This window comes from Musa acuminata, chromosome BXJ2-6 (assembly GCF_036884655.1).
Source record: "Musa acuminata AAA Group cultivar baxijiao chromosome BXJ2-6, Cavendish_Baxijiao_AAA, whole genome shotgun sequence".
In the NCBI taxonomy this organism is placed as follows: domain Eukaryota; kingdom Viridiplantae; phylum Streptophyta; class Magnoliopsida; order Zingiberales; family Musaceae; genus Musa; species Musa acuminata.
Genome location: NC_088343.1, coordinates 44,686,197 through 44,701,358, shown reverse-complemented (window position 1 = coordinate 44,701,358; position 15,162 = coordinate 44,686,197). Strand labels below are relative to the sequence as shown.

At 42.1% G+C, this 15,162-nt stretch overlaps 1 protein-coding gene across 1 annotated transcript; it reads right to left on the bottom strand.

Moving 5' to 3' along the window:
• Positions 1-8,082: 8,082 nt before the first annotated feature.
• LOC135613743 (pectinesterase-like) lies at positions 8,083-10,162 on the bottom strand. Its single transcript, XM_065110783.1, has 2 exons — positions 9,126-10,162; positions 8,083-8,887 (listed from the first exon to the last, which is right to left on the bottom strand). The coding sequence occupies exons 1-2, from the start codon at positions 10,075-10,077 to the stop codon at positions 8,193-8,195; spliced, it is 1,647 nt and encodes a 548-aa protein (XP_064966855.1). The 5' UTR covers positions 10,078-10,162; the 3' UTR covers positions 8,083-8,192.
• Positions 10,163-15,162: the final 5,000 nt, after the last annotated feature.

Sequence of the window (15,162 nt, the reverse complement as noted above, 5' to 3'; positions counted from 1 at the left end):
GAGGGACATTAAGATAATCGGAAAGCCTAGTATACTGTATACCCATCCATATGATAGAGGTGACTGATCTCATAGTTGCTCATGTGGAGACATTATATATATAGTACAAGTGCTCATTGGAGAATGAGTTCACTGATTTATCCGCCCATAAAATGTTGGATGGTTGATGATACCTCATTATCAGATAGTAATTCTGTGGTCTCAGTTATATGTCTGATCTTTAGATTTAAAATACTAAAGATATCAAGTATGAGTACTCCACTCTTTGATACCAGACTTATACGTCTGGACGTTTCAAATCTAACACGACTGATCATCGAGAGTGGTAGCAAACCTTACAAGGGCAATTGAGTATCGATAGAGGATCATCCGCTCTCGGTGTCATGAGAGGAATATCTTATGTATTCTTGTTTAGGCAAATATAGCCATAGTCATTCAGATTGAGAGAGAAATAGTTTTCCTAGAGACTCCAATTAGAGCAAGACTTGAGTAGATTTTATGTGGGCCTGACAGTACTATACTCGATATACGATCTTTGGGATATTAGATAGATGAGAGACTATAAATAATGATAATTAAGGATAAATAAGTCTAATAGATTAGATCCTCTTGTATTGTTTGGGGACTACGATATAGTGACCTAGTATGTTCATAATCGATGAGTCGCGTGAATTATTATAAAGATAATAATTCATTGAATTAGAAGGAGTTCTGATAGGTATGACTCATAGCTAGCTCGATATTGGGTCTAGAGAGTCATACACATTTGGTATATGTTATGACGAGTAGATGTTCGGATATGACATATTCGTTGGTGCCCTTATCTTATTGGATATTTAGTAAGTCCCTAAATTATAGGACCTTGTGGATAAGATCTAATAAGAGCTAATAAGTTACTATTTGTTAGAGAAATATTAATTAAGAGGATTGGGTAATTGGATAGAGATTCAGTACCTAATAGGGTATAATCCAATAGGGTTAAGTAGCACGAACCTCTATAAATAGGAGGGCTCAAAAGGTGGCATAGGCTAGTCATCTCTTGGTCGTCTCTCCTATTCTCTTCCCTCTTATCTCCTCCTCCACTGGCAGCCCTAGTTGAGGGCGTAAGGATAGTAAGAAGGGCCGACCCCTTTTTTATCATGTGATGCGCATGGAGAGAAAGATTGTGCAGTGATTTTATGAGCATCATCACCACATCTACCATATGAATCACCACTAGAGATGATGACAATTGACCTCCTTCATCTACTCCTATAGATCTAGAAACTTTCAAGGATGTACGATCTCCATATGTAACAAATTTCACTTGATACACGTGATTTTTTATTTTCGCATTTTGTGCACTAATCTTCATACGACGATGAGATACTTTTTTTTGGGAAATCTATGCTTTTGCTTTCTAGTCGTCAATTATCATATGTTACTATAATTAGACTTCCTAATAGTGATATCAAAGTCAGTTTGATTCATGCGACGATTGGTTTTTAAACTACGTGTGTTGATGAATCGCGTAGAATTATTTTATATGCGATTGCTGTGATTTTTGTCATAGTTTTTTCAGATTTGGATCTCGCTATTGAGAGGTATTTTAGGAAAAGCTTTTGACATTAAAATTGTTGATGCACAAGAGAGAGAAAAGGGTAGCAATTATTATTACCCTATGGATCGGTCAAGGCTGCTTGTAACTTTAGCAAACCGAGAGTAGCCATGTTGCTCTCGGCTAGGCAGACTAGAGCCCCTATAGCCAAGGATTACTAGTTGCATGGGGAACCCCTACAACTAGAGTTTCCTAGAGCATAGGTGTCCTAGCTAGGGTTTCCTAGCTACAAAGGGGTCATTAGGGGCTAGGGATTCCTGGCCACCCAAGGCTGTCCTAAGGCCAAGGATTCCTAGCCACATGGGGCACCTTAGGATAGGGTACCCTAAAAATTCTACAAAATAATTAATTAAATAGTATTATTATTATTATTACTACTACTATTACTATTATTATTAGTATTATTATTAGTATTATTATTATTATTATTATTATTATTATTATTATCTAGTAGTCCTATATGTTGATGTATACATGTGATGTATGATGTGCACGGGTGATCATGAATTGTATGATGTGATGTGATTATTATTCTTATTGAGGCATACGAGTCTCTATTTTTTCTTGTTTATCATCGGGCCTACGTGCTTGTGATTATATTGTAATCGCACGAGGAGACATGACGGAAGCGTAGAGGTGATAGCGGGACCCATGAGACCGAGATGGACTATCGCGATACATTAAGATGCGACGAGATACTAGCGAAATTGATGAGGACAAGACGAACGATCATAAGACATGGAGATGTGCCGATGCACACATAGATCGCGATGTGAGTGATTGAGCCCACTAGCTCAGGCTTGATCATATTAGGCTGTGGTCCATGATCATTTGGTGTGATTACTCATGTGATGTGTGATTGCTTATATATATATATATATATATTACATACGATGCAGATATATATTAAATATGTATATGTGACACATCATATTATGAGATCAAATCAAAATCCTCTCTTATGATAATATTAAGTCGGTAAGCATGAGGTAGGTAATTAAATTAACCCACACAGCCTTCCATTGTTATAAGGAGAAATCAATTTCTGACATAGATTAAGTTGGTCAAGTCGCTCTGAGGCTCATCTATATTACGATTTGAGATCTTGCTTATGACATAGAGATATCACCGGTGACCTGATAATCTGGTATGCTTCGTTAAGTCCCTCGAGGGCGTATTATCAAATCAGACTTATCTTATAACGATGATGATGATTTAACCGAATATATTAGTTGGTCAAGTCTTTCGAGGCCATCATGGTTCAAAGGCAGAATAGGATGAGAATCATATTGAGTTATGATCAATAAGACTTGGCTACCTTTTCGGGCTTAGTGTGATTGGTCGAGTCCCTCAAGGTTATACTAAGACATCGATTGGATTCCCGATCCCCACTAGAGATCCACTAGGGGTTCTCCAATTCACATACCGGAGGGAGTTATGTTTCATGAGAAAATAGTGGGAGTAGATTTAGATAGAAGTTTCTTGATTGTTTAATTTTTGGTAAAAAAGTAATGATGGTGATGACTAAACTGAACATTATGGTTGGTCAAGTCTCTCGAGGCCATGATGGTTCAGAGGTCAAATAGAATGAGAATCACAAATAGTTATAATCAATAAGAGTTAGCAACATTTTCGAGCTTAGTGTGATTGGTCGAGTCCCTCGAGGTTACACTAAGACATCGATTGGATCCCGATCCCCACTAGTGATCCACCAGTGGGTCTTTGATTCATATATCGGAGGGAGTTGTGTATTTCATGAGAAAATAGTAAGAGTAGATTAATATAGAACTTCATATCTTGATTATTTATTTATTTCTGCAATATCTTTTGTCAAAAACATGTCCATTTCAAATCCCTTATTTGACATACTTGATGTCAACCACCTCATCGGTCCAAACTATATGGATATGCTCCATAACCTGAGAATCGTTTTTACGATAGAGAAAATCATGTATGTCTTTGACACAAAGATGCCCATGTTAAGGAAGGGGCAAGTGAGGATAAGATTATTTGCTACATAAAGTACATAGATGACTCCACTTTTGCTCAATGTTATATGTTCGGTTTCAAGACTCTCGAGTTACAAAGGCAGCATGAAAGGATAGATACCAGATCTATTCTCCTGCATCTCCGTAAATTATTTGAGGAACAAAGAAGAACTTAGTGATATGAGATATCTAATAGTCTCTTCCGCGCCAAAATAACTGAGGGTACACCGATTCAGAATCATATCCTTAAGATGATTAAGTAGATAGAGAAGCACATGAGTCTAGGAATGGACCTAGAGGATAACCTGTGTGTGGATCTTTTCCTTCAGTTTCTTCTATATTCTTTTTCGTACTTTATTATGAATTTTAACATGAACAAGTTTACGATGACTCTACCTAAGCTCCTCAATATGTTGAGGGAGGCTAAGAGCGTCATTAAGAAAGAAAAACCAGTTTCTATGCTGGTGAGACCAAAAATAAAAGGAAGATAAAGAAATCCCTTAAGAAGGGCAAGGGCAAATCGGGTAAAAGAAAGGTTGATAAAAAGAACTCGATAAAGGACAAAAACTAATGCTTCTACTATGACAAAGACAAGCACTAGAAGAGGAACTGCAAAAAGTACCTTATAGAAAAGACAAAACAGAAGGTTGGAAAAGCTTCATGCATAATCATGATTGATCTCTATTTGTTAAAAAATTATGATAGTGCATGGGTATTGAATATCGGTAGTGCACCTCATATCTGCAATTCATTACAGGTTCTGACAAAACCTAAGAGATTAGCAAGAGGCACGGTGGACCTCAAGATGGGAAAAAACGCAATGGTTATCGTTGGAGAAGTCACCCTACAATTGCCTAGTGGAGCTTTACTTATATTATATGCTTGTTATTTTGTTCCTTTAATTATCAAAAATATTATTTTAAATTTTTATTTGATAAATTATATATATATTAGTTTTTAAGAATAATTATTTTTCATTGATCTTAGATGATGAGATTATCAGTAGATGAATATTAAATAATAATTTATTCATATTAGATTTTCCTCTCCACGCACACCACAAGGATGCACTATGAACAAGAAGGGGCCAACCCTTCTTGTTGACCATACGCCTCAAATTGAGGCTATCGACTAGGAAGGAGAGGAGAGGTAGGAGAGGGAGGAGAATTGGAGGGGTGGCCGCGAGGAGACTAATATATGCCACTTTTTGGCCCCTCCTATTTATAGAGGTTCTTACCACTCAACCCTAATGGATCTTATCATATTGGGTACTAAAGCTCTATCCAATTGCCTAAACCTCTTAGATTAGTGGATCTCTATCTAATAATATCTATTTAGTCGTATTGAGTCTCACCCAAAAGATCCAATAATTTAGGGGCTTACTAGACATCTAATAAAATAGAAGCTCTAATGAATATCTCATATCCGAACCTCTACCCGTCGCAACACCTATCAATAGGCCTTTGATTAAGTTGTCATGGTTACACATAAAACTAACTCAATTAAACTCTAAACTACTTCGATCATGACACAACAATTATAAATCATGAAGCCTACGTTATCCAGTATGTCATTAGATCATCTAGCACTTCGTCTGAGCCTTCGTAGCATTATCCTTTCTTTTGGTGTATTACCCGATCCATCATTATGTTGACCTCCCATAAAATCCAATCTTCTTGCTGCAATACCCGATACTTCCAGCCCGATGCCCGAACTAATGGCACGAAGTTCATCCTCCGGCATGTCGACCAATCTCTAACATGATGTTCTCCAACCCAACGTATGATTCTACTTCAATGAATCAAGTCCATGATCGAAGTTTATCTTGCGTCACTCATCTTAAATACTTGTTAGTTCATAAATTTATCAATTGATTTCAACATCAAACACTTTTGTGGTCCTTATGTTTTCTTGGCACTAGTACCACGGTAGTAACATAATGGTTGGCGTACTAAAGCATCTTGGGAATAGTCATTGGTGGCTTCTCAACCAGTGACAAAAAGAATCATGATGATCACAAGGCCATCAAGAATGCTTGCATAACCACTGAGAGGTGAGTGTTGGGGACCCCTCAGATCATAGTGGCGAAGCGAGCGACAAAGTGAGAAAGGGATTCATCTTCATTCTAACTCAACCCGAAGAGCATGATCGCAGATGAGATCATCAGTAGATGAATATTAAATAATAATTTATTCATATTAGATCTTCCTCTCCACGCACACCACAAGCATGCACTATGAACAAGAAGGGGCCAGCCCTTCTGGTTGACCATACGCCTCAAATTGAGGCCATCGACTAGGAAGGAGAGGAGAGGTAGGAGAGGGAGGAGAATAGGAGGGGTGGCCACGAGGAGACTAGTCTATGCCACCTTTTGGCCCCTCTTATTTATAGAGGTTCCTACCACTCAACCCTAATGGATCTTATAATATTGGGTACTAAAGCTCTATCCAATTACCCAAACCTCTTAGATTAGTGGATCTCTATCTAATAATATCTATTTAGTCGTATTGAGTCTCACCCAAAAGATCCAATAATTTAGGGGCTTACTAGATATCCAATAAAATAGGAGCTCTAACGAATATCTTATATTCGAACCTCTACCCGTCGCAACACCTACCAATAGGCCTCTAATTAAGTTGTTATGGTTACACCTAAAACTAACTAAATTAAACTCTAAACTACTTCGATCATGACACAACAATTACAAATCATAAAGCCTACGTTATCCGATATGTCATTAGATCATCCGACACTTCGTCTGAGCCTTCGTCGCATTGTCCTTTCTTTCGGTGTATTGCCCGATCTATTAACATGTTGACCTCCCATAAAATCCGATCTTCTTACCATAATATTGGATCCATCCAGCTCGATGCCCGAACTAATGGCACGAAGTTCATCCTCTGACATGTCGACCAATCCTTTGGCCCGACATCCAATCTCTAACATGTTGCTCTCCGACCCAACGTCTGATTCTACCTCAATGAATCAAGTCCATGATCAAAGTTTATCTTGCGTCACTTATCTTAAACACTTGTTAGTTCATAAATTCATCAATTGATTTTAACATCAAACACTTTTGTGGTCCTCATGTTTTCCTACCACTAGTGCCTAGGTAGTGACGTACTAGTTGGAGCACTAAAGTATCTTGAGAGTAGTCATTGGTGGCTTCTCAACCAGTGACCAAAAGAATCTTGATGGTCACAGGGCCATCAAGAATGCTTGCATAACCACTGAGGGGTGAGTGTCGGGGACCCCTCAGATCATAATGGCGAAGCGAGCAACAAAGTGAGAAAGGGATTCATCTTCCTTCTAACTCAACCCGAAGAGCATGACCGCAGATGGTTTAGGTTGTTCGTTGGCCAATAAATTTAGCTCAAAATCTCTTACGAGCTAATCAAAAGACGAGACCGAGTATAGCCTAAGTCAGTTGTACCACATCCGAGCCGAACCTCGGATGGTGGTGGAAAATGCCTGACACATGAGAGTGTTGGAGGTGTCATAGAGGGCCATCTAGGCTCGGAATGCAGCGACATGCTCTACTGGGTTGGTGCAGTCGTCATATGCCTCCAAGATCGAGCGACAGAAATTGAGGGGGATATGTCTATCTTAGATTTCCTGGACAAAGGGGGAGCTTACCGAGGAGCCTTACCCGAGCTTTTCCTTCGATTTATGGGACACCCTTTGGACCTCGTATAGGCATTGATTCACTAGGCACAATTGGGCCATGAACGGGCGTTTGTCGAATCAGACGATAAGGTGTCGGGCTCGGGGAAGATCGGTGCAACACGCTTGAGTGTGGGGGTGCTGCACTCCATTGTGAGCCTCAAGTCTCCCGACTACTCCTCGGTCGGCGGATGGACATATGGATGCTAAGGCAGTTGTCTGACTAGGGAGGTGTCCTGGAACGCAAGGATGAACGCTGGCTGTGGGGAAGGTCGGTGCAACACACCCGAGTGCGAGAGTGCTGCACTCCACAATCGTCCTTGGGTCTCACGACTGCTCCTCGGTTAGCGAATAGATGTTTGGAGCTTGAGGCAGTTTTCTGAATGGGGAGGTGTCGTGAGACGTAGGGATGAACGCCGACTAGATCGGTTATGGGGGAGGAGTAATATGTTGTGTAAGCTGAGGGATGAGGGGGATGTTCATCTACATCATGGCGGCATTGGGGTTTATAACATAAGACTAGATAATATCACCGAATAAAAGGTTCCATTAAACCTATTGTTTTGATAGAGTCAATCATTGTATTAGTACATGCACTCGTAACGGGTTATTATATCTCTTTCATAAACTGAAATAAAGGAATTATCCATATTTTCGTTGCTCGAAGTAACGTAACAACAAACTGACATGTGTTAATATAACATAATATATCAATCGATCGATATCACAAAAGGTAATTCAACCACTACTTCACGTAAACGAAGGAAGGAAAGTTACGAGGATATAGAAATAAAGATGTCAGAAAATTTAGTAGAACACCAGCACAACAACATATGCCACTAAAGGAGTATCAATCAATAATAATGAAATTAAGGAAGAAGTCTCCCATAGGAACATCCCACCTCTCAATCTCCGACTTTTTTATTAGGTAGATAAGAAGGACATCAATTTGTAAACCCACCAAGATAGGGTATGCCCGAAAACTTGATCCACCGTTGACCTTGGATTAGGGAATTCACTGTGTACGCTTGAGCCGTCTGCCTGTTGATGACATGAAACCCAGGCCAATTCACCCTGCCGCTGGTCCCGGCACCGGGCCCACGGTTGCCATACTCGGCATAATATAGTGTGTTCAAAAACTGGTCGCCATCCCATGGCAACCATCCCTCCGGTTTGATCAAGTCGCCGATGGTGGATTCCATGATGATGGTCCTCGAGCGTGCCTTCCAAGGCCGACCAAGGTAGCTGGGGATCGTCAACCTGTCAGGGAACAAGCGCTTGTCGGGGACGATGCGGCAGTTTTGGATCACAAGTGCTGTCTCTTCCTTCTCCTCCTCTCGTCCGTGTGCTGTCACCGTGTTCTGTTGATTGTCCATGGGGCGCCGCACCACGATGAGGCAGTTTTGAAGAATGGTGGAGGAGTCACCGAAGATGAAGTCAACAGTCCCCGATACCACACAGTTGCGGTAGAACTGCCGATGGGCCTGCACGTAGAGAGTGTCCTGGAACGCATCCATACGACAGTTGAAGAAGGCTGACATGTCCCCTTTCACACGAAGCGCCACGGCTTGGTGCTTCTCTGGTCCAGCGGTGTTGCTGAACCCCATATACTTGCCAATAAAGCCCTGCCCTTCGGCAGCTGGAAAATGCCAATTGCATAAAACTTTAGGTCAGACATGCATATGTTCTGCATCACTCTCGATATTTCATTGTCTCTACTATCAAGATTTAGTTTGGTGTAGTAAGTGTTATATAGATTGATTGCAGTAATATGTTTGCTATATCTAACTTAGGTCACAACTGATATGTCAGATGGTAAGTGAGTAGATGTGAAACGTAGCATAATATAGGATTTATGAAAGCAAAGAAGGTCAGACCGAAGGTCGCAGTATTCATGGTTTGAACGCCATCGACGTTGTTCTTGCTGCCAGTCACGACTGTCTTCCTTGGTCCATCACCATACATGAACACGTTCACCTTGTCCTTGGTGACGAGGACATTCTCCTTGTAGATCCCGGCCTTGACGTAGATCACATAGCGGCCTGTATACTTCTTGGGCATGGCATTGAGGGCAGCGTTGATAGTCTTATAGTCTCCACTCCCATCCTGAGCCACCACCATGTTAGGCTTCAACTCACCTCTCGCACTGGCAGCCAAGAGCTTCCTGTCATGGGCCGAGAACCACGTGGGATAACCCTTGGCATCGCTCCCCTGAGACAGTAGCCGGCGGCTGGCGATATTGGTCACGTTGATGGGGACTTGGAAGTTCTTGAATAATGAACTGAGCCCATCGACGATGGCAATGGCATTGCTGGTGACCTGAGAGGCCGTGACAAGGCCGTCCTTCATGGTCGAGTGTAGGTCGGGTTGAGTGATGCTATCGAGGCAGGTCTGCTGGTAGGAGATGACGGCTGAAAGCCAGCACTTGATGTCATCGGTCCTTCTCGCCAAACCGTCAAGGTCATGAGTCTCCGAGAAGGCAGCTTGTAGCTCCTCGGTGGCATCCTCGAAGAGTCGACGACAAATGTCGAACCCATCCTTGTTCATCGAGTCAGTGGCTTTCAAACTCACGTTGTTGGACAGGTGGGTGGCAGCTTCGATTTCTTTGATGGCAACCATGAAGGAAGCTTGTATGATCTCCTTGGGAGAGGCAGAGCCATTGATGGCAGCATTGAGGGTCCGTTCGCACACATCAGCGTAGTCAGTGGAGGCGCAGATGGCCGTCACGGACTTGGAGGAGGCGACAGGGGAATCGTCACTCGCCGCCCCTATCACGGCGGCCACAAGGAGGACCGCCGAGAGAGCACCCAAGACGGCCTTATTCGACATCTCTTTACGGTCCTCGTATTGTTTGCTAATCCAAGAGAAGCGTGTGCATTTACTTTGGATTGTGGACCGAGTGAAAGGAGGAAACCTAAGAAAGATACTTTGGGGACGGAGCTCCCCAAGTATCTGTCCGCCTGCCGTCGAGAGGAAGGAGAGGGCGTGCTTATATAACGGTCGAACTAACTGATAAAAAGGTAAAAGATGAGAGACCGTCGCGTCGGTTTTCTTTCTTGACTTCGTCCAGACGAACAATACGTGGATAAGAGCTCTTTTTGGCAATCGTTGCATTAATCTCGACGTTTTTTTAGCCATCTTAATTATCGGTTCTTGGCAATACATGCAGCTAAGCATAAAAATGCATGGTCTTCCCTGCAGTAAGGCGGGTTAACCGATCTCGTTCAGTGCTATATTAAGTTTCTTCGCCTCCTGGTTCGAAGGGAACGAGTCAATGGGAACGACAGAATTAGCGGGAAGCACGTCCGAACTAATGTGATTGAAAATGAAAACAATTTATTTTTTTATGTTCACATCCAATTTATTTATGAGTCTTAAAATTGAAAGTAGGTAAACACAATATTCTTTCTCATCCATTATTATAAAGAAGATAATTACAATTTTTTTTCATCCATTATGATAACGAAGGTAATTGATTTATGAGTTTTAAAATTCAAAGTAGGTAAACACAATCTCGTGTCCTCCTAAGACATAAAATTCATAAACTTTTTTTTATCCTCTCAAGGCTTAAAAAGATATCTTAAACCCAATGTAAGAGACTATTTTTACAAATTCCTTTCTCATCCTCTAAGATATAAAAATATATCTTAAATCGATTGTAAGAGACTCATTTTGAACCCATAAATTCCCGTATTAGGTCGAAGGGATTGAGTTAGAAAACATCTCTCTATCTCGATCTTCATGTAGGTGATACTTGGGGAGCACGAAAATTTCACCTTGGAGATACTTTGGATAGTTTAGAACATATGGGTCAGGATCACATCGGGTTGATCAAGACGTCAACAATATTTTCTCCTAATATTTTGATACTAGAGGAATGGTCCGATGTCGCAAGAACGTCTGCCTACCAACCTTCTCAATGAACGCTCGAGCGAGGAGGCTATTTCTATATATGGATGTATCCACCTTGGCTTAAATACTATTGTGACACGGGTGTTTCCTCAACAACCCAGGCCTCTCGCCCCCGGAGGCAACCCCGAGCCACCTGCTTGTCATCGTTGAGGTGTTCCTATACCTCACCCAGTAGGTGCAAACATTAATGGGAGTGATGCAAACTGTTATTCCGCTCTTGCCCTAGCTAGCCTAATAAGTGAGGCTACTATCTCAACCACAATCAGCAACTCAACCGTCATCAGTACTGGCAGCCAACAAAAAACCCTAACAAGATAAAAGGGGATAACAAAGTAATACCATGTCTAGTTTGTGGATAGGATATTCTAGTTTGACCAACGATCCTTCTCGATGGTAGAGATAGACGATATTGACCATGATAGCCTACTCGGCCACCATAGCCCCAAGCTAACATCAATCAAGATGATGGAAAGTACATCACCCTCGATTAGCTCATCAAGTGCGTCGACAATGCTCACAATGGCAACACCATCGAGAGCGATGGCTATGCCTCCCCGGAGCACCATGTCCTCGAGCTTAATGACTTCACCCCTGGAGGTGATGCCGACTACCACTTGGCCTTTCGCCTCTATCCCCTTCGTCCTCATCTTCATCGATTTCTTATACAACATGAAAAAGCACTAGAAGTTGTTGCACTTAAATAAGAATGGCCTCACCATTGACCACATCGTCAGCCTTGGGATGTTAGAGGCGATCTCCTGTATCTAAATGGTGTTGAATTTCATCTTTGGCAAGATGAGGGACGGGGATATCTTCACGGTGCTAAGGACGAATGGCTCCAGCAAGTCCACCTTGATCAATGCCTTTGTGAATTGCATCATGTGGGAAAGTACATCACCCTCGATTAGCTCATCAAGTGCGTCGACAATGCTCACAATGGCAACACCATCGAGAGCGATGGCTATGCCTCCCCGGAGCACCATGTCCTCGAGCTTAATGACTTCACCCCTGGAGGTGATGCCGACTACCACTTGGCCTTTTGCCTCTATCCCCTTCGTCCTCATCTTCATCGATTTCTTATATAACATGAAAAAGCACTAGAAGTTGTTGCACTTAAATAAGAATGGCCCCACCATTTATCACATCGTCAGCCTTGGGATGTTAGAGGCGATCTCCTGGATCTAAATGGTGTTGAATTTCATCTTTGGCAAGATGAGGGACGGGGATATCTTCACGGTGCTAAGGACGAATGGCTCCAGCAAGTCCACCTTGATCAATGCCTTTGTGAATTGCATCATGTGGGAGTCGAGAAAATTCGACTCGCTTGAAGAGAATATGCTACGATGAAGGTGCAAGGCCAAATGCGCTTGAAACATGTGAGTTGGGAAAATTCAACCAGTGTAAAGAGAAATCACTATGGCAAAGGTGTAAGGCCAAATATGCTTGAGATGTATGAGTCGAGAAAACTCGACCCATGTGAAGAGAAATCTATCATGATAGAGGCGCGAGGACAAATATGCCCAAGACATATAAGTCAGAAAAACCTCACATGCATGAAGGGAAATCTACTATGACATAAGTGTAAGGCTAAATATGCTTAAGGCGTGTGAGTCGAGAAACTTGACCCACACTAAGAGATATCTACCATAAAGGATGCATGAAGCTAAATATGCCTGAGGTACGTGAGTCAGGAAAACTTAACCCGCATGAAGAGAAATCCACTATGACAAGGGCACAAGGCCAAATGTACTCAAAAGACATGAGTCAAGGAAACCTGACCAATATGAAGAGAAATCTACGATGGCTAAGGTATAAGGCCAAATGTGCTCGAGATGAATGAGTCGAGAAAACCTAGCCTACATAAAGAGAAATATACTACAGCAGAGTTGCAAGGTCAAATGCGCCTGAGATGTGTGAGTCGAAAATACTCAACTCGCATGAAGTGAAATCCACTATGACGGAGGCGCAAGGCCAAATGCACCCAAGGCGTGTGAGTCAGGAAACCCGACCCACGCCAAGATATATCCATTATAAAGGAGATGCGAGGCCAAATATGCTCGAGACATGTGAGTTAGGAAATCCAACTCACGCCAAGATATATTTGTCATGATGGAGGCACGATGCTAAATGCGTCCGAGATGTATGAGTTTAGAAAACCTGACCCATGTAGTGAGAAATTCATTATAGTAAAGGCGTAAGGCCAAATAAGCCAAAGATGCGTGAGGCGAGAAAATCTAACCCTCATGAAAAGAAATCCGCTATAACGGAGGTGCAATGCCAAATGCAAATAAGATATGTGAATTAGGAAAATCTGACCCATATGAATATAAATCCGTTATGAGAGAGGCACAAGGCCAAATATGCCCGAGGTGTATGAGTCAGGAAATTTGACCCACACCAAGATATATCCACCATGATAGAGGCATGAGATTAAATACACTCGAGGCGTGTGAGTTGGGAAACTCGACCTACGCCAAGATATATCTGTCATGGTGGAGGCATAAGATCAAATACGCTTGAGATGCATGAGTCAAGAAAACTAAGCCTGCGTGAAGAAAAATCTACTATGATAGAGGTGCAAGGTTAAATGCGCTCGAGGTATGTGAGTCAATAAACCTGATTCGCACTAAGAAATATTCGCCATGATGGAGATGCGAGGTAAAATATTCTTGAGATGCATGAGTTAAGAAAACCCGATCCGCGTGAAGAGAAATCTGCTATGACAGAGGCACAAGGCTAAATGTGCTTAAGGTATGTGAGTCGGGAAACTCGACCCGCACCAAGATATATTCGCCACGGTGGAGGCACGAGGCCAAATGCACCTGAGATGCATGAGTCAAGAAAACCCAACCTATATGTAGAATACTTAGCTATGGTAGAGTAGCAAGGGCAAATATGCCTGAGACATGTGAGTCAAAAATACCCAGCCCACGTAAAGAGAAATCTGCTATGACAAAGATGCAAGGCCAATACGCTTGAGACATGTGAGTTAGAAACTCGACCCATGCCAAGATATATTTGCCACAATGGAGGCATGAGGCCAAATGCGCCCGAGATGCATGAGTCCAGAAAACCTAACCCGCATGAAGAATAATTGATATGATAAAGGCATAATGCCAAATTTGCCCAAGACATGTGAGTTGAGAATACCTGACCCACGTGAGGAGAAATCCACTATAACGGAGGTGTAAAGCCAAATGTGCTTGAGACTCAAAGCTGAAAAAAATCTGATCCCCGTGAAGAGAAATCTGCTATAACAGAGGCATAAGACTAAATGTGCCCGAGATATATGAGTCGGGAAAACCCGACCTGCGTGAAGAGAAATCCACCACGACAAATAAGCAAGGCCAAATACATACATGACATGTGAGTCAAGAAAACCTGATTTATGTAACCAAAAATCTACTACGATAGAGGTGCTAGGCCAAATGTGCCCGAGACACATGAGTTGGGAAAATCCAACCCATGTGAAGAAAAATCTACTATAGCGGAGGCACAAGGCCAACATGTCTGGGATACATGAGTCAGAAAAACTCAACCAACATGAAGAAATCCGCCATGAGTGAGGTACAAGGCCAATGTGCTAGAGACATGCAAGTCAAGAAAGCCTAATCTGCGTGAAGAAAAATCCGCTATGACAGAGGCACGAGGACACACTAAGATATATCTACCATGACGAATGTATGAGGCCAAATATGCTAGAGATATGTGAGTTAGGAAAACTTGACCTACATGAAAAATAATCTGTTATAGTAGAGGCACAAGACCAAATGCGCCCGAGATATGTGAGTTGAAAATACTTGACCCGCATGAAAAGAAATCCACTACAATAGAAGTGTGAGGCCAAGTGTGGCCGAGACACATGAGTTGAAAAAATCTAACCTATGTGAAGAGAAATTTGCCATGGCGAAGGAGTAAGGCCAAATGTACACAAGACATATTAGTCAAGAAAAACCGACCTACATGAAGAGAAATCCACAATAATAGAGGCACAAGACCAAC

What these genes read in the sequence shown, in the direction of transcription:
- LOC135613743 (XM_065110783.1), bottom strand. Translation starts at nt 10,077, where the DNA reads ATGTCGAATAAGGCCGTCTTGGGTGCTCTCTCGGCGGTCCTCCTTGTG. An exon ending in CATGAATACTGCGACCTTCG is followed by an intron (nt 8,888 to 9,125) that starts GTCTGACCTTCT and finishes GGCATTTTCCAG; the next exon opens with CTGCCGAAGGGCAGGGCTTT.